The 22,828-nt window shown below is 41.7% G+C and overlaps 1 protein-coding gene across 9 annotated transcripts in view; it reads right to left on the bottom strand.

Moving 5' to 3' along the window:
- Positions 1 to 22,828, bottom strand: part of DISP1 (dispatched RND transporter family member 1) — a 174,937-nt gene that overhangs the window by 73,855 nt on the left and 78,254 nt on the right. For 6 of the 9 annotated variants that reach the window (XM_087859161.1, XM_087859160.1, XM_045797159.2 and 3 more), the window contains exon 2: positions 21,351 to 21,427. Coding sequence is in view for 2 of the 9 variants with exons in the window: in XM_045797159.2 (XP_045653115.2) it covers positions 21,351 to 21,357 (7 nt within the window). In the remaining 7 variants the exon portion in view is untranslated. The remainder of the gene's footprint in view (positions 1 to 21,350; positions 21,428 to 22,828) is intronic. The other 3 variants (XM_045797134.2, XM_087859152.1, XM_045797176.2) reach the window with 1 other exon arrangement.

Raw genomic sequence — 22,828 nt, 5'->3', positions numbered from 1 at the left:
GCTTAATGACTGAGCCACCCAGGCGCCCCCTGGAAGGCCCATTTAAAACCCGGCTGCTGCTGTCCCTCACCAGCAGATCCCGATTTAGGGATGTGCATTTCTAACAAGCTCCCAGAGGATGCTGAAGCTGCTACTTGGGAGAACCATACTTTGAGAACCATGGCTCTAGCTTTCCCCTTTCACTACATCCAACACAGTTCAACCAATCCGCCTCAGGCCAGACATCAATATAATAACCAGGGCTGTCACATGAAAGCTAAAACAACTCCCTTCCCTACCTTCGCCCCTCTGTGAATCAGATCCCTTGTTTATCCCGACCTCTTCTCTTGCCCAACCAAGCAAACCCTTTCACAGCTCTGGCCACCTCAGATCTCACTCTGCTAGAAGGCTCTCCTTATCTGCCAATAAATGGTCACTCTTTTATCATTCCTTATTTATTCACTGTAATTCAATAAATATTTGAGTCACCATACTTAGTGCTGTGAAAAATACTGAGGTCCAAACCTGCCATAATTAACCTCAAATCAACAAATACCCCATGACTCCGTCTTAGAGTCCATCTAAGACTCCGTCCTAGAAATTAAATTGTTTAAACAAGCAAAAAATAAGTCCTCCAAAACATTTTGAACTGGTTTTTCCAGGAGTGGAAATGGATGCATAGTGTATCTACTGTAGTCTCTTTCCTGGCCCTCTTATAACTTAGTATCCATTTTAAAGAGTTGTAAAAAGAGTTACGAGTATAATAAAGATTCCACTATGTATATGCTAAATAGATTTGCAACCTCACGCTGTAGGCTTAAGAAAAGTAATTGCTGGAAATTACAAACTGATGCTGGGTATTCTCTCTACATAGAAGGAAACTACTTGAGGGCAGGAAATAAGCCTTCCATCTTGGTATTTCTGGAGTTTAATGGCGCAGGACAGCTCAAGATCTAGACAAAAAGATGAAACCACTCACTGCCTGTTAAATGTTTCAGATGGAATATTTTTACAGACAACACCACAGCAATACATATTTAGTGGTAACATTTTACTCACTCTTTTGAACCAAATAGACATTTTTCTAATCCTCAAAGTACTATGAGTATATTTTTAAATTTGTTTTTACTTGTGCTTAATTTTTAAATAATATTTATTCATATTCCTGTGCTAATCTTAATGAAGTCATTCAAGTTATCCAAAACTAATAAGCCCATGGAATAAATGGAATTATTAATGATAAAGGAAGCTTTCACAGAGACCCAATTAAGTCAATTTTATAATTTTATTAAAGCATGACAGAAGAGCCCATGTAAGTGCAATAAAGTTTAATGGAAACTCAGTCTGGTACTAAGAGTGGGCATCGTATGCAATGAAAGCATAGGTTATAAATAAGAAACAGTCTTACAAAAAGTCTCTATTTCCTCAGAAATTAGGCAACATCTACTCATGATCAAATTTATGCACTCAGAGCTTGTGGATAGCTAAAATGATGCTATATATTGCTTATTCAGTCTGCATTTGAAAAATGAAGTTATTCTTTAATTAGCATTTCTAAGCCAAAGTTAACGGCTGTTTGAAAATGAGGCTCGTTACGTGATTCTGTAAATGTACTCATAATAACTGACATTACCACACAGCTGTATAAACATATTTACCATGACATTTTTCTTCTACCGCAGGTGTATATTTTCCATTCTGAGCATTAGTAATATGTATCTCAGACTAGCCTGGTTTAGTATTAACATTGAAGGGAAAAAATATTTCTTAAATTATTTAACTATTTGTAAAATAAAATGTTAACCCCACAGAACATTTCATATGTCATAATACATCTTATTTTTGTATTTTTATGCTCCTACCTAACCCTGAAAGGGTTTATGCTAGCTACTTAATTCCTTTTTTATTTTAGATATATTAACAATAAAATCTTCATCTAAAAACTCAACAAAATCAGTCTCAAAAGAAATAATCTGATTTGCATAACCAGCAAACATCACTTGCAACATGAGTATATTTTATGTTTTTCTAGTAACATAGTAAAATATAATTTTAAAAAGGTGAAATATTCCATAATATAATCAAGTAACTAGGAGTCATTTTATTAGGTAAAAGTCCCTGAACTAGCTAAATTATCCTTTCTAAGCTTAATATAAACTATCATAGTAAGAGGAAAGGTTTCGGGAATGAACTTCTAGCCTTTTTGAACATCAAGAATGGTGATGTGTTAGGTGATAAAAGTCTACAAATATTTTACCATACAAATAGCATATTTGGTACCATTCAGAACAAATGGCTTAGTAACAACTTATGATGATCGCTTATGAGCAGAGGTTTAGGAAACTCCCACAAAATTCTATTTTCTATCTAACAATTCAGAAACTTCAATCTTGGAGATTACTTTTTAGTTTTAGAAAAATGAAACCGATTAAAAACCTCACACTGGCAGGTAATCTTTTTTCTTTTTTAAGATTTACTTATTTATCTTAGAGAGAGAGACAGCAGGAGCAGGAGAGACAGAGGGAGAGGGAGAGAGAATCCCAAGCAGACTCCACACAGAGCACAGAGCCTGATGCAGGCCTCAACCTCACAACCCTGAGTTCACGACTTGAGCCGAAACCAAGAGTTGGATACCTAACCGACTGAGCCACATAAGCGCCTGCAATTATTTCTAAAGGTATTTAACCCTTTACATAAAGGGCATGAGAATATTTTTCAGCTGTTGCCCAAAGCCTATCAGCTTTGCCCTTCCTGAAGGAAGGAACAGGCAGACTTTTCCATTAAAGGGATCTGAACTGTGGGGAACACAGCACACATGCTAGGTTTTATCTGATCTGAACACAAAACAGTGGAGGAGACAAGGATAATAAAAAATGTATTTAAGCACAAACTCGATGTTTATTCACGCTGCTGTCTCGTGCTGAGTGAGCACCCAACACAGCTTCCAACGCACAGAAGCGGCGCTCTTTCCCACTCTCTGCACAAACATCCCGGAGCCTGGGAATGACTTTGGCATCTGCTAAATCCAGGATTTAGAGTATTAATGTTTAGTCTACTTGGAAGGTAATGGCAAGTACCGTGGCACCTTCTATTTTACACAGTGCAGTTCAGGTCCCACTACACTTACCATCTCTGAACGGCAATAAATACAAGGCAGCTTAAGGGACAGGAGCTCGAGGGGCTTTCCGTGTCTTCACTAGTCTCAGAGGGGAAGGGCAGTAACTGAAGCAATTTGTCATAGTCAAGCATATGCTCCAAATTCTTCCCACTGTAATATTAGCAAGTATATTTAAATATATAATGTTACATTTTAACATTTACTTTTACAATTAACGCTTCTTTAGATATACCAAAATACTAACCCACTTCTTTGCTCGTATTGATTCTTGCCTCTCACGCTTGCATCTGGGTTCAATTTCCTTCTAGTTGAAGCATATGGTTCTGCAGCTCTTTTGGCAAAAATCTATGGATAGTATACATCCTCAGTCTCTGCAGATCCCAAAATGTCTTCTTTTCACTTTTACTCTTAAATTATTTCCCCTAGCACTTTGAAGGTGTTAGCCCACAGCCTTCTGGCACCTGCTAGTAAGTCTGCTGTTAGTCTTAGGAAGGAAACCTACCTTTGTCTGCAGTCATTGCGAGCATTTCCTTTCTGACGACTGTTTCATACCTGGTCCCAGCTCTTTAAACCTCTGACAAATCCTCCCCATCCTTGTGCTGGGCCAACGACCTGGGTTTCTAGTTTCCTGGGGATACATGAGCAACCAGCAGCATCCCTCACTGCCAGGGGCCCAGCAGCATCCGCACGCAGGGCAGCTCTCTGACACCTGGCTTCTCCTAGAGATAAGCTACTCTCATGCGTAAGGCTAACCTTACATTTGTGCCCTAGATGCCATTCCCTTGCACGCTACAGAACGCTGTCCAGCACTTCTCGCAAAATCTTCCCTCTCTACTGGCTCACCCCATCAGTTCACAAATAAGCTTAGTTTTTTGTTTTAAAAATAACAACAAGGCAAATATAACATCTCCCCTCAGCTCATGCCCAGATTTCCAGACAGAGCCCCTAACTTCGGCTCCCTCTCATCACTCTGTCCTCATAATATTAGCTTTGATCACAAGTAAGATCATAGTTAACTTGCTGGGATCACACTGGGATCACTTGAGATCACAGTTCACTACTTCCATATTGATCTACCTCTAATTTTTCAGGTGAATTACTATCCTGCCTTAAAAGTATGTTCTGGGAGGAGCCATGATGTCTTTCAGTAGATGAATGGATAAATGAACGGAGGTCCACACAGACAATGGAACATTACTCAGAGCTAAAAAGAAATGACCTTTCAAGCCATGGACAGACATGGAGAAATCTCAAATGCTTATTACTAAGGGAAAGAGGCCAATGTGAAAAGGCCACATGCTATAGGATTCCAACTATAGGACATTTTGGAAAAGGAAAAACTATGGAGACAATACAAAAATCCGTGGTTGCCAGGGGTTGAGGGGGAAGGGAAGGATGAAGAGGCGAAGCACTGAGGTTTATGAGGGCAGTGAAAACACTCTGTGATACTATAATGAAAAATACACATCATGATACATCTGTCCAAGTCCACAGAATGCACACCACCAAGAATGAACCCTAGTGGACACAACTATGGCCTCTGAGTGATTAGGATGTGTCAGTGTGGGTCCATCCACTGTAACAAGTGTCCCATCTGGGGAGGTTGTTGGCAGTGGGGGAGGCTGTGCGTGCGTGGGGCCGGGGGACACACTCGAGGTCTCTCTACCTCCCTCTCCATCTTGTTATGAAACTAAAACTGCTCTAGAACAAGTAGCATTTTTTTAAAAGTAAGTTCCGGGTTATTTTGGTTATTGCTGTTTTTATTAAAGCATAACTACAGTCAAGTTTCAGTCTTTCACACTACCCAGTGATAGATCATCCAGTTTGCAAACTTGTTGAAGGATGCGACTTTTCCATATTCCTATTAATTCCTTACTCAGTAGGATCCCCAACAGAAGAAAACAGAAGCCAAGAACAACAACAAATGAAGGGTACAATGAACTGAAAGTCACTCACCAACTAGATTTTGTTTCCTGTTTCATCTACTGAGATAGATAATCCAAATTCCCTGTATTGTGTGACCATATATGGATGACCAAGTTACTCACATAAATAAACCTTGTTTAATCCTCATTCTTCCCCAGAGAAGCAAGTACCATCATTGTCCCCATTTCATCAATGAGAAAACGGAGATCTGCCAACATTGCAGAACTGACATTAAAGCCTAGCAACTAGCTCAGAGCCTAGACTCTTACCCACTGGATAGGTCAGTCCTAAGGACTCACGTTCCTAAGGCAACGTACGCTTTCCAACACGTCAGCCCCATCAGGGTTTTAGGAACTAAACTACTTGAATTTTACTTGCTTTAATTAATCTTACTAATTTACTTAATAACACAGCATATTTTGTACTTTTTATTAAACTTTATAGTAAAATTAACTGAACTCTCGAAGTCAGAAAACTTTTGGGTGTGTAAAAACCATTACTTTCTGAAAAACTGGATTACGGCAACAGCTCTACATAGAAATTAACATTAAATCTCTTCTTGCTCCAGTTAAATAACCTCATTCCTTTAAGCCAGACAATACAAAATAAGGCCCTCACTCTTTGCGATGAGGACATAACTAAAATGGAGATTTTATTATTGAAAACCTGGTCAACATAAAAATTGGGACTGAATGCCCACAACTTAGAAATCACAGATAATAATTCAACTAAGAAGACATCCTCCTCGTCTTCATCTGACACCTGCCTGAAAAAATTAGACACTGAAGGCAGAGACCGAAGGAAAGAAAGTCACTTCTAAAACTGTTATAGATCTCCTCTTACCGTTAGAATTGAAGACTCTATTTTCTTGATTTCTACCCCCTACAACTAACAGGTTGAAAACTGCAGGAGACAGCACCAGGCGGTGGAAAGACTGTATGAAACATAATTCTTGTGAACTTTGGTTTTCTTGTGGCCTTATCGTACGAATCAACTGAAAAAGTAAGACTGTATTCACGCCAAGTGTTATTTCAAATAGAAGCTGCTCAAAAATGTATTTGCAACTTATTTTCTAAAAGGATATTAAAATCTTTTCTCAGAAGCATCAAAGATTAAATGTCACAAAAGTTAAACTATTTCAGCATTAGTTATGTACTTAGATAAACCAGATCAGGGCCCAAGTACGCCAACTGGTTTGTTTAATTTAAACTAGTCCAAAATTCAAGCTCCGATATCAGGAGATATAAGAGAATGAAAGTAATATAACGTGTATTATATAACCTAACCCTGGATGCAACCTCACACGGCATCTATTAAAAATGGAAACTGTGCCTTCCCTGCCAACCCCAGCAGGCTGTTGGGGAGCTCACGAGAGACGCCACGTTTGAAAATGGTTTAGGGGGCCCCTGGGTGGCTCAGTCTGTTGAGCGTCTGACTCTTGATTTCAGCTCAGGTCATGATCTCATGCGTACTGAGATGGAGCCCTACCTCCAGCTCTGTGCTCAGGAGGGAGTCTGCCTGAGATTCTTTCTCACTTTCTCTCACTCTTTCTCTCTCAAGGAAATAAATAAATCTTTAAAGAAAATGGTTTAAAGTATTAGGCACTTTTTTAATTGAAAAGATTTTTTCTTGTTATTATTAAACCAAAAATTAAACAGGAAAGGTTTCAAAAGCTATAAATTACCTAAGAAGTTTCATTTGTCTTTCAACAGAATCACTCTTCTCTTCAAAGAGCATTCTATGCCACATAAAAACCAAGTTGATACTTCCGTATGTGCGTCCCTTCCCCAACTGCTGTGTGAGCTTGGTCTTTTAAAAATAATTCCCCTCACCGCCTCTGAAAAAGACATTTTGATACTGCCTTAAACTTTTATAATACATCAACTGGTACAGAGTTTTTCCACTCAAAAACATGTTTATATCCCTGCAGTTAAATTTCTTCCATGTGCTATAAGCTACAACCAACCCCGGAGAAAAGTGACCAGAACTCTACAAAGAAGACCATTTCATAAGCAAGCTTATGTTTTTCCTCTAAGAACTGCGCTAGTGAAAATCAGATGCCAACAATGTCTGTGCAGGACACACAGACACAAGGCAGGAGAGCAGGACGGTGCAGGTGGGCGCTGCTGACTGGGGCCTGAAGATGAAGACGGGAGAATGCGCACTCTCACAACTCAGCCGACACAATGTGGAGTATTTTCACGAAAGGAAATCCAAAATGAACGGATTCATGTTTTTAAGGCACGTGTAGTTTAACTGAGACACCAAGTACTGGAGCCTCTGAAGATACAGGAAAGTAAATCTAGTAACGCTGGTATGAGTGTTAAAATACAAGCCACTCAACTGAAAGCAAGAGCTGCAGATGTTAAGGAGTTTCTCCCGGAGAGAACGGGGCAGACCTCGTTATTTCTCAATCACACCACAACTATTAGGTGCAGCATTAAACTATTCATGACCAGCTCACGGAACGGCCTCCTCGAAGGTTTAATACAACACCAGAGAAATCCAGAATGGCTCCTCGTAAATTTGACTGACCAAATGCTTTCTAACAAATACATAAAACTAGATGCTAACAATATTTTAATGATTTAAAACACAATTTCATGTTCTTATTTTTAAACAGCTTTGTTGATATATCAGTTACACACGATAAAATGTACAGATTTCAATAAGTTTGGACCAGTGGGTGGACTCGTCCACGTGATCGCTACTGGACTCGAGCTACAGAACACGTTGCACCCTCTAGCCTGTCTCCCGACTCTGCACTTACACGTTCTCTTGCGGATACACACGTAGGTTGTTTCCAGCTTTTGTGGATTCTAAATAAAGCTGATGTGAACGTTCATGCACAAGTCTTCCCATGGGCATCTGTTTTCCCTTGCTTTGGGTCAGCGTGCAGCTCTGGACTTGCATGTGTGGTTACTCAGAGACTGGCTGTCGTGCTAGCGATGACGCCACGTTCACGCCCGTCGAAAATGTTCCACTCGTTCTGCTTTCTGTCCAACACTTGTTCTTCTCCGTCTTTCTAATTGTAGCCATTCTGCTGGCTCTAAGTGGTATCTTGCTGTGAATTTTATCTTTTTGATCTTATTTTTAAGCAATCTCTACACCCAACATGGGGCTCGAATCTACAGCCCTGAGATCGAGAGCCAGGAGCCCCCTCGCTGAGAATTTTAAATAACTGAAGTGTCTTTTCAGGTCTGCCCATTTTTAAAAAATCGTCTTACTATTGTATTGTAAAAATTCATTAAATCTTCTAGATACAACCTCTTTGTCACACATTGTTTTACCAATATTTTGTCCAACTTCATGCCTTGTCTTTTCATTTTTTAAATAGTAACTTCTGAAGGCCAGAAACATGTACAGTCCTGAAGTCCAATTTATCAAAGCATTTTTTAAATTGTATGAATGGTGATTTTGTCCTAAGAAGTTGCTATGGTCTGAATGTTTGTGTCCACCCCCCCAATTCATTGTTACATCTGAATGTGATGTATTAGGAAGCGGGGCCCTAGGAGGTGGTCAGGTCATGTGGATGAGGCCCTCACGACTGGGATTAGCACCCTCACAGAAGGAAGTCCACAGAGAACCCTAGCTCCTCTGCCACATGAGGACACAATGAGAATTTCACCAGCAGGAGGATGGCCCTCACCCGACCACACCAGCACTCTGATCCTGGACTTCCAGCCCCCAGAGCTGTGAGATACGAAATCTGTTTTCAGTAACCCGCCCCTGCCTGTGCTACCTTGTTACATGGGCCTGAATGGACTAAGACAGAAATCTCTGCCTACCCCAAGTACACTGTAAGCTTTGGTTTTAGGTTTTACAACATTTAGGTCTACGATCAATTTTCTAAAAACCTTGGTATTTGCCGTGAGACAGAGATCAAGGTTATTTCACCCGTCCCCCAAGAGATCCAGTTAAGCCAGCGTCACATGCTGAAAAGCTAGTCTTTCTCCACAGAATGACTTTGGCACCTCTGTTGAAAAATCAGTTGGCTATATATGTGTGGGTCTATTTCTGGACTCTTTATTCTGTTCTACTTACCTGCTTGTCTATCAATCATGCTCTCTTGAAGAGGTGAATTGCACATTATTTCCTCTGTCTTGGTATAAGGAGTCAGAACCAGGGCCAACCACTGATGCTGATGTATTCCTTCAACAAGGAATAGTAACAGATTGAGAAAAATGGCAAAAGTTTGTATTTCGGTGTTCTTTAAAAATGATCCCTTATTGGGCCGCCTGGGTGGGTCAGTTGGTTAAGCATCCAACTCTTGGTTTCAGCTCAGGCCATGATCTCAGAGTCATGGGATCAAGCCCCCGTGTCAGGCTCTGCACTCAGAGAGATTCTCTCTCCCTCTGCCCTTCCCCCCCAGGCACACACCTGCAAGCACGCACATGCACACGCACTCTCTCAAATAAATAATAAATCCTAAAAAAAAAGATCGCTTATTTTTAAAACAATAAATATAAGCCAAGGTAACACTAAAATGTGTTGAACTAGTTTTCTAAGTAGACTGTTATTTCAGTTAACTATTTGGAATGAGTGTAGAGGCAAAAAAGCACCAAGGGGGTTAGCTCCACAAAGGGTCATCAGTTAAGCCTTTCAGAATTTCCCCAAAATGCCTCCCCTGGCCTTCAACTGGACGGTGCTCTCTCAGATTCATCCCTGGTCAGCTCTTCCGAACTATAACCACACCGCCCTGGCTGCCCAGGCCAGCCTGCTTGCCCATCATAATCAAGAGGGATGAGTTCACTCCTTCTTTAGAGAGAAAACAGAAAGCCTCTTTTAGATTTCGAAATTCATCTACATTTCCACGCATCCTTTGTTCCTTCCCAGGAAGGAAAAAAAAGGAAAGAAGAGGTGTCCCCACTCAGGTGCTGGTTTCTCTACCTGTGTCCTTCATCTTAGCCTTTGGGTCAAATCAGTGTCTCAGGTGGTGAATCCCTGACGTATCTGAGACCAGAAACTGGAATCCCCAAGAATTCTCAATACCATACGTTAGTCTGTATTTTTCATACATTTATGTTTAAAATAACAAGTGACAGAAGTTATACACAGTGAATAATTTTTCCAAGATAGACTTACATTAAAAATTTCAGAAATTTACTGTAACACAAGAGATTTAATAACAAAGGCATGATTATTATTAACCAATATATTGTTATATATTTCAATAACATGTAAAAATGATCTGTACACCTCATAGACATCTAATAATAGAAAACAGTAAATGAAATGAACATAACACAAATGTCCAACAAAATCATTTAAAAATGAAAAGATACATAAAAGTCATCATTTTTTTTTCAAGTAGGCTCCACACCGAGCGTGGAACCCACCATGGGGCTCAAACTCATGACCCTGAGACCAAGTCCTGAGCTGAGACTAAGAGTCAGATGCTTAACTGACTGAGCCACCCAAAGGCCCCAAAAGTCATCATTTTTTTTGAGGGAGAAAGGGGGTGAGTGGAGTAGGGGCAGAGGGAGAAGGAGAGAGAATCTCAAGTAGGTCCTGCTTCGAGCCCCACTGGGGCTCAATCTCACAACCCTGAGATCATGACCTGAACCAAAACCAAGACTCAGGTGCTTAACCAACTGAGCGACCCAGTGCCCCAAAAGTTATCATTTTTTAAATGAAAACTTTAAAACACACAAAAGAGTGACAGTCTTAATCTCTGTTTCATGACAAATGACCAGACACAGAAAAATTTCTTTCATTTTGCACAGATGGTATGATCTCCAAGCTGGGCATTCTGGTGTATTTTGCTTCATTTAAACTGATTTCCGTTTTTTGTTTTCTTAAAACCCAGTATAGTTGACATGCAGTGCAATACTGGTTTCAGGTGTACAATACAGTGATTCTGCAGTTCCATAGGTCACCCGGTGCTCATGACAACAGGTGCACTCCTTCATACCCATCACCTGCTTCCCCCATCCCCCACCCACCTCCTCCCTGGTGACCAGCAGTGTGTTCTCTAGAGCTAAGAGTCTGTTTCTTGCTTTGTCCCTTTTTTTTCTTTATTTACTTGTTTTGTTTCTCAAATTCCACACCCATTTCCTTTTTTAACGTGAAATTATTTTGTCTGCTTGTCCTGATTTTGGTTTTGCCAATGAGTCAGTATTGCTTTGCAAATTCAGATTACAGATCAGTTTCAATCCCACAGCCACACTCACCTTCTCTGCATTTGTTCTACTCAAGTATTGACAATAATTGCAGCCTGTAGCAAGTATCAAGCCCTGGAAACCATCAACAAACATAATGAGGTAGCATTCCAATAACGTCATTTGAATCCCCTAGAGGGGAACCGGCGTGACACAGAACCGCAGGTCCAAGCCTCCAGTTTGTGTGAGTACTTGTTAGTTCTTGGAACGCCACTCCCTAGATTCATACAAAGTGATGAACTATGTGAATGAATGTATTAATACTTATTTTGTGGGGTCCCTGGGTGGCTCAGTTAGTTAAGCAGCTGCCTTCGGCTCAGGTCATGATCCCAGGTTTCTGGGATCGAGCCCCACATCGGGCTCCCTGCTCAACAGGGAGTCTGCTTCTCCCTCTCCCTCTACCTGCTTCCCTCTCTCTCTCTCTCAAATGAATAAATACAATCTTTTTAAAAAATAATTATTTCGTTTGCAAGAATGACTCACTGTTAGCAGCAGATATGGCTAAGAACACACACAGATACATGTAACAGCCCCAAGGGAGAGGGTGAATCTCTCCTGCACGATCCTGTCCGGGTTCCCAGGAATGTCCACCCTGGCCCATGACACCTGCGTGCATGTTTCCTGCTCTCGTTCAGAACTTGATGTCAGTGGGACCCTCTGAATCAGCAATCTCTGCCTTCATTGCTAAACCTTTTTTCTTACAGGAGAGTTACAGTATTTCCCCTATTTTCCTGATTTCCCCACCATTTGGGGTCTGGGAAAAAGGACATAAATTATGCAAGGAAACCCTTCTCTTAGTTATCTTCATCGTCCAACCCCCTCCCCCCCCCCACTTATTTCCTGTTCTCGGCTTCAATCGTGCCGTCTGCCACCACGTCTGGGTGCTGCCTTCCTTACCCCTCCACTGCCAGTGCTCAATACATTTACTATATATTTTTATGCTGTAGTATAAATGTGAACTATATGAAATAAAGACACTTCCTAATGATTTACTCCTGCTTCTTCTCAGCACACAACAGCCAGGTTTCTACTCTCACCTCCTACAGAGCCTGGTCTTTGACCTCCGACCTCAGCTCTCCTTCTCCTTGACTTCGTGTAGCACCTGTTGCACTAACCAGTCCTCTGACTCAGTTTTCCGAGCAGGGCTCCATCCCGGTACCTCTTTCTGCCTTTCTGTGGGCGGCTTGTTCTGACCTCTTCCTCAAATGCAGGTTCTCCTCAGGTTCTAAGAAGCCCAGCCCTTCTACCTGAGACACTGTTTCTGAGTGAATTTACCGAACTTTGACCCAGAAGACCCGACCCCCAGGTCTTTCCTGGCAGCCGCAGCCTTGCTCCTGACCAACAGATACAAACTTCTGTCTGCTGGATATCAGCACCTGGAGAAGGCAATCCTGCTTTCCTCCAGGCCATGCTCAGGGCCCACGCGGCCTCTGCACCCGTCCTACATGGGATGTCCTGGGGCCACCTCACTGCACTGGTTCCCAAGTCTGTCTGTAAGTGAGCCAGGCTTCTTTCCAACACGAGACCTTCACATGCTGTCCTAGCTTCCAGGGAGAAAAAGGTTTTCCTCTCCCCCTTCTTCACTTGGCCAACTGCTGGTGTTGTGAGTTGCGGTGTCCCCCCAGATTCAAACACTGAAGTCCCAACCCCAACACCACAGAATGACCTCATTTGGAAATAGGGTCGATACTGAGTAATTTCTTCAGATGAGCTCATATGCCTGGTGTCTTGATATAAGGGGAAGCTTGGACACACACACACACACACACACACACACACACACACACACACACAGAATGCCCATGTGAAGATGAAGGCAGAGCCAGAGGTAATGTGTCTACAAGCCAGAAACGCCGAAGACTGCCAGCAAATCACTAGAAGCTAGGGGACAGGATGGAAGGATTCTCCTTGGAAACCTCCGAAGGTACACCTTGATCTCAGACTTCTAGTCTCCAGACTGTGAGACAATAAATCTCTATTGTTTAAGCCACCAGTCTGTGGCACTTCATATGGCAGCCCCTCGGAAACTGACACACCTAGTCGTCATTCACATCTTAGCTCAAATGTCACCTCCTCCAGGAAGTCCTCCCTGTCTCCCTCAAAATAGACTAGTCCCCACCTCCCTCACTTACATGGTCTCACTCCATTCTTCCTTCGTGGCATTTATCGTATCTATCTGTGTGATCAATTGTACTGGCATCTCTAGGCTATAAAATAGATCAGTCCATGTCCACAGTTAGTTCTCCCTGGCCTTGAAGCACTGATCCCTATCTGAAATTAACTTAATCACCTATTTATGTACTTATTTATTGCTTGCTTCTTCCTCCACGGAGCATGACCCTAGCCTGTAGGACAGTGCCAGGTACATGGCCCATGGGCCGTGAACTAGCACATCAATAAACACTAAGAGCAGAACCCAGGACTGCTCTGCCCACTACTGACTGTGTTTCCAGCGTGCGACATCACAGTCACACAGAAAGCAACTGAGAATTCTACGTGTTGAATAAATGACTGAATGAGCCTATTTAATATGGCAGGCAGTTCATTATAAGGATGCCATAATCACTTAAAAACAGTAAAAGTCTGAGAATTGTAACCTTCTATATATTAAAGGAAATCTTGTTTAGTAATAATACATTAACATCAACTTACTTCAGCTTTCCAGCTGATATTTAAAATTTAAGAATGTTTGCCAACAAGAGAACTCAAAAGGCAAAGCTCTCAGGTATGACTGCTTTCAAAATGATTTAAATTCATGGACTGAAGATAAAACTTTTCAGTACTTTCTTAAGACTTCTGCTCTGAAACAGCAAAATGGAGAAGGCCAAAATATTTTTTTCAAGAGTGTCAAAAATGAAAAGTGTCTTCCTTAGACTATTACATACTGCTGAGGTAATTCTAGCAACATTAAGAAAAATTTTAAAAGAATTATTTATTTATTTATTTAGAGAGTGAGCAGGGGGAGGGGCAGAGGGAGAGAGAAGCGTGGAGCCTGACATGGGGCTCGATCCCACAACCCTGAGATCATGACCCAAGCTGAAATCAAGAGTCGATGCTCAACCAACTGAGCTACCCAGGTGCCCCGTAACATTGCGAAATTTTTAAAAATTATTTTTACCCATTATCCTAAGTTTCTAACAGAACAGGGATTTTCCTTGTTCCTATGTTTCCTGTGGCCTTTTGCCCAAAGCACATACATTTCATATAGTTGTAATAACATATGGCTATGACTCTGAGAAAAATGATAAGCCAATTCAAAACTGTATTTGGAAGAAAAATGGTACCACACAAACAAGAGATAGTGTCCCAAGTGCTAGTGTTTGCCTTCTGTCATCTTTCATCAGAAAATCTCTCAAAGGAGTTCCTTTTGCACAGCAATCTTTAGGAATTGCAGAAAAGCACTTATTGGGGGAAAACAGACCCCCTACCATTAATCAGCTCATCAGACAAGGTAACTGGACACCAAACAGAACTCTGGTTTTCAAGGGATTAGACATCTAATACTTGCTTACTTGGATTTTGACGTTTCTTCTCCCCTCATTCTTAAGGTAAAAATTCTTGACCTCAGAAAGGATCCTGACACTGTTTTCCAAAATATACCATAATCAGAAAAACATGACTCGAAGTATAAAATATATTTTTAACAAGAGTTAGAATCTCAGAAAAAACCAAACTACTTATCTAAAAGGTTTCAAGGCTAAAAACAAGTAGACAACGAAAAAACTAAGAAATCTCTTAGAAGTCTTTCCAACAACAACAAAAACCCACCAAAACACAGAACATAAGCAGTGATTCAAGATAAGGTTATCACTAAAATAACATAAAAAGAAACTTCAAAATGTTTGTAGTTCTGAAAAAAGTTAGCACTGTGGATGTTGTGGAAGTTTGTGGGAGAAAATAAGGATTGCTGGAACACCTTCTGGTTTGCCTGTTACCTTCAATGGATAGCAACAATAAAAACAGCCAAACACTCTACATTTTAGAGACTCTACTGCTCTTGTGGGCATGAAAATACAATCCACCAAGCACGCCCTTGCTTCAGAAAAAAAACTTAACTAAGAAAAATAATTAAATAAATAAATAAATAAATAAATAAATAAATAAATAAATAAATTAGGGGGCACCTGGGTGGCTCAGTCGGTTAAGTCACCTTCGGCTCAGGTCATGATCCCAAGGTCCTGGGATTGAGCGCCGGAACCCCAAGTCGGGCTCCCTGCTCCACAGGGAGTCTGCTTCCCCCTTTTCCTCTGCCCCTCCCCCTACTTGTGCTCTCCGTCAAATAAATAAATAAAATCTTTAAAAAAAACCTAAAGTAGAATTTTTAACTCTTTTCATTAAACTACCACGAAAAATTTTACTTTAAAAAACTCTTTCTTAAGATTGGCTTGTCCAACACATGTAACGGCTTGAAATTTTACTCTTTCCAAGATGGTTTGTTCCATACACGTGTGTAAATACCATAAACGCATGTAAGGACCTGCTCTGTGCCATTCATGCCCATGCAGCAGCCTGTGTCACACGGGGGGGCTCACTGTGACTGCCTCTCCAGCTGAGATCAAACTGTACCAGTGGCCTTTCTCTGTGCTGCACACACATCACTCAGCAGTGAGGGGGGGAAACTCAAGGAGAGCCACGCTGTGACCATTCTGGGTAAGTCCATAAAGCTAAACCATCTACTAGGAATGGTCTTCAATGAAACAACTGGGCTTCTCACATTCAGGCAGACCCACTTTGCAAATCCACCCCAAACTATGAACTCCTTCAAGTTCCATAATCAATATTTCGAAGACCAAGCAGCCAAGGCCCCAGGAGAGCCCCTATCAAAACCCAGGATCAGCGACTGGAACAATCGGATAATAAAGGGTCAACAGTGTCACTTCCCTGCTGTTGTGACCTCCGAACCCCACTGCCACCTGCTAAGTTAGGACAAAAGCTGTTTCCATTCTTAAAGACATCATTATTCTAAGCACAAAAATATTAAAACAAAAACAATGTGATATTTATAAATAATAAAGCAAAGGAAACCATCAACGAAACGAAAAGGCAGCCTACTGAATGGGAGAAGATACTTGCAAATCATACATTTGATAAGGGGATAATATTCAAAATATATAAAGAACTCACACAACTCAAAAGAAAAAAAATCTGATTTTAAAATGGGCAGACAACCTGAATAGCCATTTTTCCAAAGAAGACATCCAGATGGCCAACAGACACAAGAAAAGATGCTCAACATCACTGATCATCAGGGAAACACAAATCACCACAGGGAGGTATCACCTCACACCTGTCAGCGTGGCTAAAATCAACAACATAAAAAACAACAGGTGTTGGTGAGGATGCGGAGAAAGGGGGACTGTGGTGGGAATGCAAACTGGTGCAGCCACTGTGGACCACAGTATGGAGGCTCCTCAAAAAATTAAAAATAGAGCTACTCTCTGATCCAGCAATGCTACTTCTGAATATTTATGTGAAGAAAATGAAAACACTAACTTGAAAAGATATCTGCATCCCCATGTTTACTGCAGCATTGTTTACAACAGTCAGGATGTGGAAGCAGCACAAGTGTCCGTCGATGGATGAATGGATAGAGGTGTGTGTGTGTGTAATAGTACTACTCAGCCATAAAAAAGGATGAAACCTTGCTATTTGCAACAGCATGGACCCTGAGGAGTGTTATGGTCACTGAAATAAATCAGACAGAGGGGAGAGAAACGTACCATATGATAGCTCTTATTGGCAGAATCTAAAACGAACACACAAATACCCCAACCTCACAGGTACAGAGAACAGACCAGTAGTTGCCAGAGGTGGGGGAGGCAGAGGATAGGAGAAAAGTGGTTGTTGCTTTTAGTTTAAATAAACTGAATTTTTAAAAGACAAGATTAAAAATTTTCTTAAAGACCAATGTGGTATTTGTAAGTAATGACTTAGTTAAGGAAACTGTTAGGCCTGAAACTACTAAGTATTTTGACCTAGAAGTGTCAGAGTAGTGGGAGAAGAAAATACTCCGACAGGTTTCTTTTGCTCTCAACTGGTTGAGAAACGTCCAGATGCTCTGGCTACGATCAGAACAGCCACTCTGAAGGATGACAAGCTGCAGGAAAATAAGGCTTGTAATTCACGTATTCAAACAAGTATTTAAAAAATGCTCCTGTCTTAACAAGCAAGGTTTTAAGGTGTGAGAGGGTAACACCAACCAGCTTCTGGTTTCCGATTTCCCATTAACCTGACCTCAGGAAAGAGAAACTTGATAACTCCGCATCTCTGAACAGAACCATCCGCTGTCAGCTTCTGTGAGGACGTTTTCCACTCGAAACCCTTAATTTAAAACATCTCAACCACAGTGTGTGCAGAATTGTGCACTCATCCGCCCAGAAACGTCTGCAAGGACACAGGCGGTGCCCAGAGGCCTCAGCGGGCACACCACAGCCGGCCCACCTTCCCAGGAGGAGCAAGGAATCCTCTTCAGCAACTTACCCTCTGCCTGTAGGGAAACTAGATTAACTCCAAATAATCTCTCTCGAAACTCTTTAAGTAAACACGATGTTTCAAATAACCCGCAGCTATTTTCAACTCCCTTCTGGCAGAGGGTTTTTCTTTCTAGGCTTTTCTAGGTCACCTGATTGGCCCCATGTACACCAAGATTGCCTGGAGTCACTCTCTTCAAAGGAAGCGCAAGCTCAGATGGTCTCACAACAGTTCCGACATCAAAGCAGATGCAGCTTCCTCTACCGCTGGGTCCACAGACCGAGTCTCCACAAGTTCAGGCACTTCAAAGAGCTGGCCTCCAGCCAGCCACGTTTGTGCTCAGCTGCCTCCTATCCTAGTCAGTCCTCCTTGAGGAAGAAATGCAGGCGTTATTTACCAGAGAGATCCAAGCGCTGTCTTCCTACCGCCAGTGTGGCTTTCTCTAAAGGTTAAGGCTTAGGGTTTTCAGACCTTTTCAGTGCTTTAGCACATAGCAGGTGCTCAGCATGCACTTTCTAAGCTATTAAATACCTGAATCGGGCAGCTGCTCCCTGGGAACGTTGCTCCCCGTCCTGCCTCTGATGTTCTCCCAGCACTCACAACTAGAGGACCCAGCCCCTCGCTCTCAGTGCCACCAGCATCAGGAAAACTTGGAGGAGAAACGTCAAAGGAGCGTGAGCATCAGCTCCAGTGTCCGAGTTGGAGAGGTCTCCCCACAGCTGAGAGGGAGGGACTCCACAGGCGACATCACACATAGCAGATGAAGCCTAAACAGAGCCTTCCAAGTTGCCCGCTGCAGGGGTTTTCACACTTTCTCATCGGGCAGAACATACCAGAACATCATGGTGCACTTTGTTTGAAGTATCACGCTGAGTGTGCGTGAGATGGCATAAAACAGGATCTATTCAATTTTGTAACACGAATTAGGAATCATTTCATTGCAGAAAATGTTACTCTGTGTGTGTGTGTGTGTGTGTGTGTGTGTGTATATACACATATATATATATTTTTTTTTCAGAGATTTATTTCTTTGGGGCGCCTGGGTGGCTCAGTCAGTTAAGCGTCTGCCTTTGGCTCAGGTCATGATCTCAGGGTCCTGGGATCAAGCCCCATGTCGGACTCCCTGCTCAGCGGGGAGTCTGCTTCTCCCTCTCCCTGTTCCTCTCCCTGCTTGAGCTCTGTCTCTCTCTCTCTCAAATAAAAAAATTTTTTAAATCTTAAAAAAAAAAACCAACAAAAGTAAAAGCAATTATTGAAACACCTCCCTTTAAAAAACTAAATTAAAAAAAAAGATTTATTTCTTTATTTTAGAGAAAGAGAGAGAAAGCATGAGCAGGAGGGTCAGAGGGAGACACAAACTTGGAGACTCCCTGCTGAGTGTGGAGCCTGACCTGGTGGGGCGGGGCTCGCTCAATCTCAAGACCCTGAGATCATGACCTGAGCTGGAGACAGACGCTTAACCAACTGAGCCAGCCAGGCATCCCCTAAAATTCTGTTTTAATTCCTACTGTGGTAAAGATTGATAGCTGTAACTCACATAAACAAAGGCTCCTTGAGGTCCTCAACCAATTTTAAGAGTGTAAAAGTTTCTAGATCAAAAAGCCTAGCACTGTGGCTCAGGTAGCAGGAAATGTCTAGGCAAAGACCGAGAACAAGGGAGACCCCAGGCAGCTCATCTCGCCACAGTGTGGGCTAATCCGTTCATACTTACGCCATAAACCTCTAATACTTATTTTGTTTTGAAGATCCTGGAACTCTCGTTAATTGGGACTAGGTCAGTCCCATTTAATTAAAGTAATACACTAATTTGTCACCTAAATTCTGAGCTCCCTTACCCTCTGTTTTGGGGAAGGGAGGGATGTTGGGTTGCCAGACATTTGGTTCCGAGTGAAGGGCCCCCAATTCCAGCTAAACTACCTGGAGTGATCTCCAGTGTCAGATACCCTGGAAACACCCTGAGGGGCTCTTTAGTTAGTCCACGTGGCAAACCAGTCACATGTGCCCTCACTATTGTTTTCAAGAAAGGCATTTTTCCTCTGCTACATAGCAGTAAAATCAAAACTTTTTTCTTCCACCCCTTGTGCTCCTGAGCACATAGGTCTGATTTAGAATATAAACTACAGAAATGTACTTTTGTACCAAAAACTTCGTTAAATTCAAAAACACACAAATTAGAAATTTGTTAACAGGACAATGTAAATAATACATGATTGTTTTATATACTGAGGGTTCAAAAACCGTTTCACTAAAACATTTTTATTTATTATTTACATATTAACACAGTGAGAACAGTGTTATTATATATGTGTGTATATATATACACATTTTTTTTTAAGCCTCTGGTCCTGGGGCGCCTAGCTGGCTCAGTCGGTAGAGCATGCGGCTCTTGTTATCAGGTCGTGAGTTTAAGCCCCACGTTAAGAGGTAGAGCTTACTTAAAACAAAACAAAACAAAAACCAGGGGTGCCTGGGTGGCCCAGCTGGTTAAGTGTCCGACTCCCGATCTCAGCTCAGGTCTTGATCTCAGGGTTGTGAGTTCAAGCCCCAAGCTGGGCTCCACATGGAGCCTACTTAAAAAACACAACACAACACAACACAACTCTGGTCCTAATTTCAGTTTCTTTAGGTACTTAGTTTTAGTGGCTGTCACCATGGGGAAGGAAAATCTCAAAGATAATATGTGGATCCAAATGGAAGAAGCACATCTTTAACTGTCATACCAAATCATGATTTTCGATTCCACCAGTGAGTCATTAGAGGTTTGTCTTCACGTACCGCGAATTTAAAATGTTGCTATGCTCAACATATCCACTTCAATAGCTAATAACCTCGAGGTGCAATATGCTCAGAGTGAAATCAATCACTAATAAGAGGTACACATCTAGTAAGTTGAAGAACTAGGATTCAAAGCCAGAAAATATGATTTCAAAGTCATGCAATAACTCATGTTGCTCAAAATGTGACCCACAGCCAGCTACATCTGCTGGGAGCTTGTTATAAATGCAGAGTCCCAGGCCCAAGTCCAGATCTACTGACTCTGATTCTGCTTAACTAAATCCCCAGATGATCTGTATACACACTAAAATTGAGAAGCACTGCTTGAAAACGTTTACACATATATTTTAAAAATCACCTGAATGCCTAGCATCCAAGAACTCCGAACACCTGCCTACAGGTGCTCACTAGAGAGTTCACCTTCGTACAGTCTGACACAGACATCCCTAGAAGGCTGCAATGGCTTCTCTTTGAGAGAGACGGAGACACATAACGATCTATTTCTCTAGACTGCTGTTTTTTTTATCACGATAGCTCACCAGAGATATACATACACAGTCTACACCCGTTAGGACTTCTAGGAAAAGCTTCCATAAAATCATGATTTACTTTCATCTTAGTCTCTTATACTGCACATCAATGTAAGAAATGGCCACTGTATTTTCTGCAAAACCGCCAAGAGTCCCCCTAAAACGTGAGCCCCTCAAAGGCAGAGCCAGGTCTTAGTTATTTTGTCTCACTGGGGAAGAAGTACATAGTAGCAATACAACGTATTTGTTAAATGGATACATGAAAGAATGAACACAGCTCTCATCTGGGCTCCCGCTTTGTGCAGACATTTTGATAAACACCGTGTGTACACTTTCATACCCTCATGACAACCCTTGGAAGTATAGGCTCAGGAAGGGAAAGTAACTTACCTGACATCACATACCTGATAAGAGATTGGATGTAAATTCAGATCTGACTTCAAAGCCCATGAGCTACACCACTGGTTCTGGAAAAAAGGTGAAAATCAGAATCATCTGGCGAACTTGTAAAAACAGATCCACACTTTTGGATAAGCTTTGACTTTTAGAACACACATTCAAATCAACCAAACCCCAAAATGAGTACAACAGTAACAAAGGCCCCTAATGGGGTGATGAGTGCATCACAACCACACTGAAGGACGTGGAGGAAGGAACTGGTCCTAATAAACTCAGTAACACTGTTTTGACTGAATACTGTTAAGACTAAAGAAAAAGTAACTACACAAAGAATATGTGTTTTTCATAGGGGTACAGGCTGCCCATTCTGAAACTGTTTGATGCCCCAGGTTTCTCAACGTAGGCACTACTGGCATTTTGGACCATTTAATTCTGTTGTGGGGCCATCCTGGGCACAGTAGGAGGGTCAGGACCTCTCTGGCCTGTCCTCACCAGATGCCATTAGCACTCCCCCACCCGAGGTGTGACAACGGACAACGTCTCCAGACATTGCCAAATGGCCCTTGGGGACAAAACTGCCCATAGTTAGAGTCACTGCTTTTTGTGTCTACAAGATTTGAACAAACAAGTAAATGTATTATAATGGGAGCCAAGTCTCTCACTGCTGGAGAAACAAGTTACCAGTAAGAAAGGGGGCAATGTTAGAAAGAACCCAGTCCTACGGGATTTGAGTCAGTGGTACGTAGATACTGAAACAAATGTGTGCAGCTGTGCTAACATGCGTAGGTGTATTCACTAGCTCAGTCCAGCTGGAAGGGCCTACAAGCAAAGACACCCAAGCAGCAGGGAGCATGTCCAGCACCCTGATCTCGGTTTCTAAATATCAGTCTCCAGTACAAGAAAGCCTTGCAGCTCTACAGCCATTGCAGGAAAAACAGAAGACGAGCCTAGAATATCTTGTGATGTCTCAAAGTATAAACGTGCTAAAAAAAATGTGGAAAGTCAAAAGCTAATTCAAAGGAGTTCACAATGGTCAAGGCTGCAACCATCTGAGCAGGAAAATAAATTAATGATCGTATTGGATGAAAACCCACAGAGTAAAATAAATACTTCGGAAGCCATACTGACATAAATAAGTAAATGAGGGAAAAGGGACCATTCTTCCTTATAGTCATTTTCCAATTATTGCATGTGGAAGGAATAGTAGAAATAAAAAATTAAGTAAATACCATAGTAATAATTGTGGCAGGCACGAGTCACAGAGGTCTGATGAGAATCAGGATATTTGCAAAGTCTTCAAACCACAAATGCACTTGATGCAAGAATTACTACTATGCTATCTGCCTAATGGCAATTTTTGTTGAGAAACAGGATATTTGCAAAGTTATCTCCTCACAAGATACTTAATTACAAAGGAAAAAATAGTAACTTTACAGAGTAAAGTTCTGATAAACACTGTGTGTATACTT

The sequence above is a fragment of the Ursus americanus genome, chromosome 2, assembly GCF_024610735.1.
Source record: "Ursus americanus isolate L20-20 chromosome 2, mUrsAme1.1.p, whole genome shotgun sequence".
Lineage (NCBI taxonomy): Eukaryota > Metazoa > Chordata > Mammalia > Carnivora > Ursidae > Ursus > Ursus americanus.
Note: the sequence above shows the minus strand (reverse complement) of the source record. Positions and strands in the feature narration are given on the sequence as shown.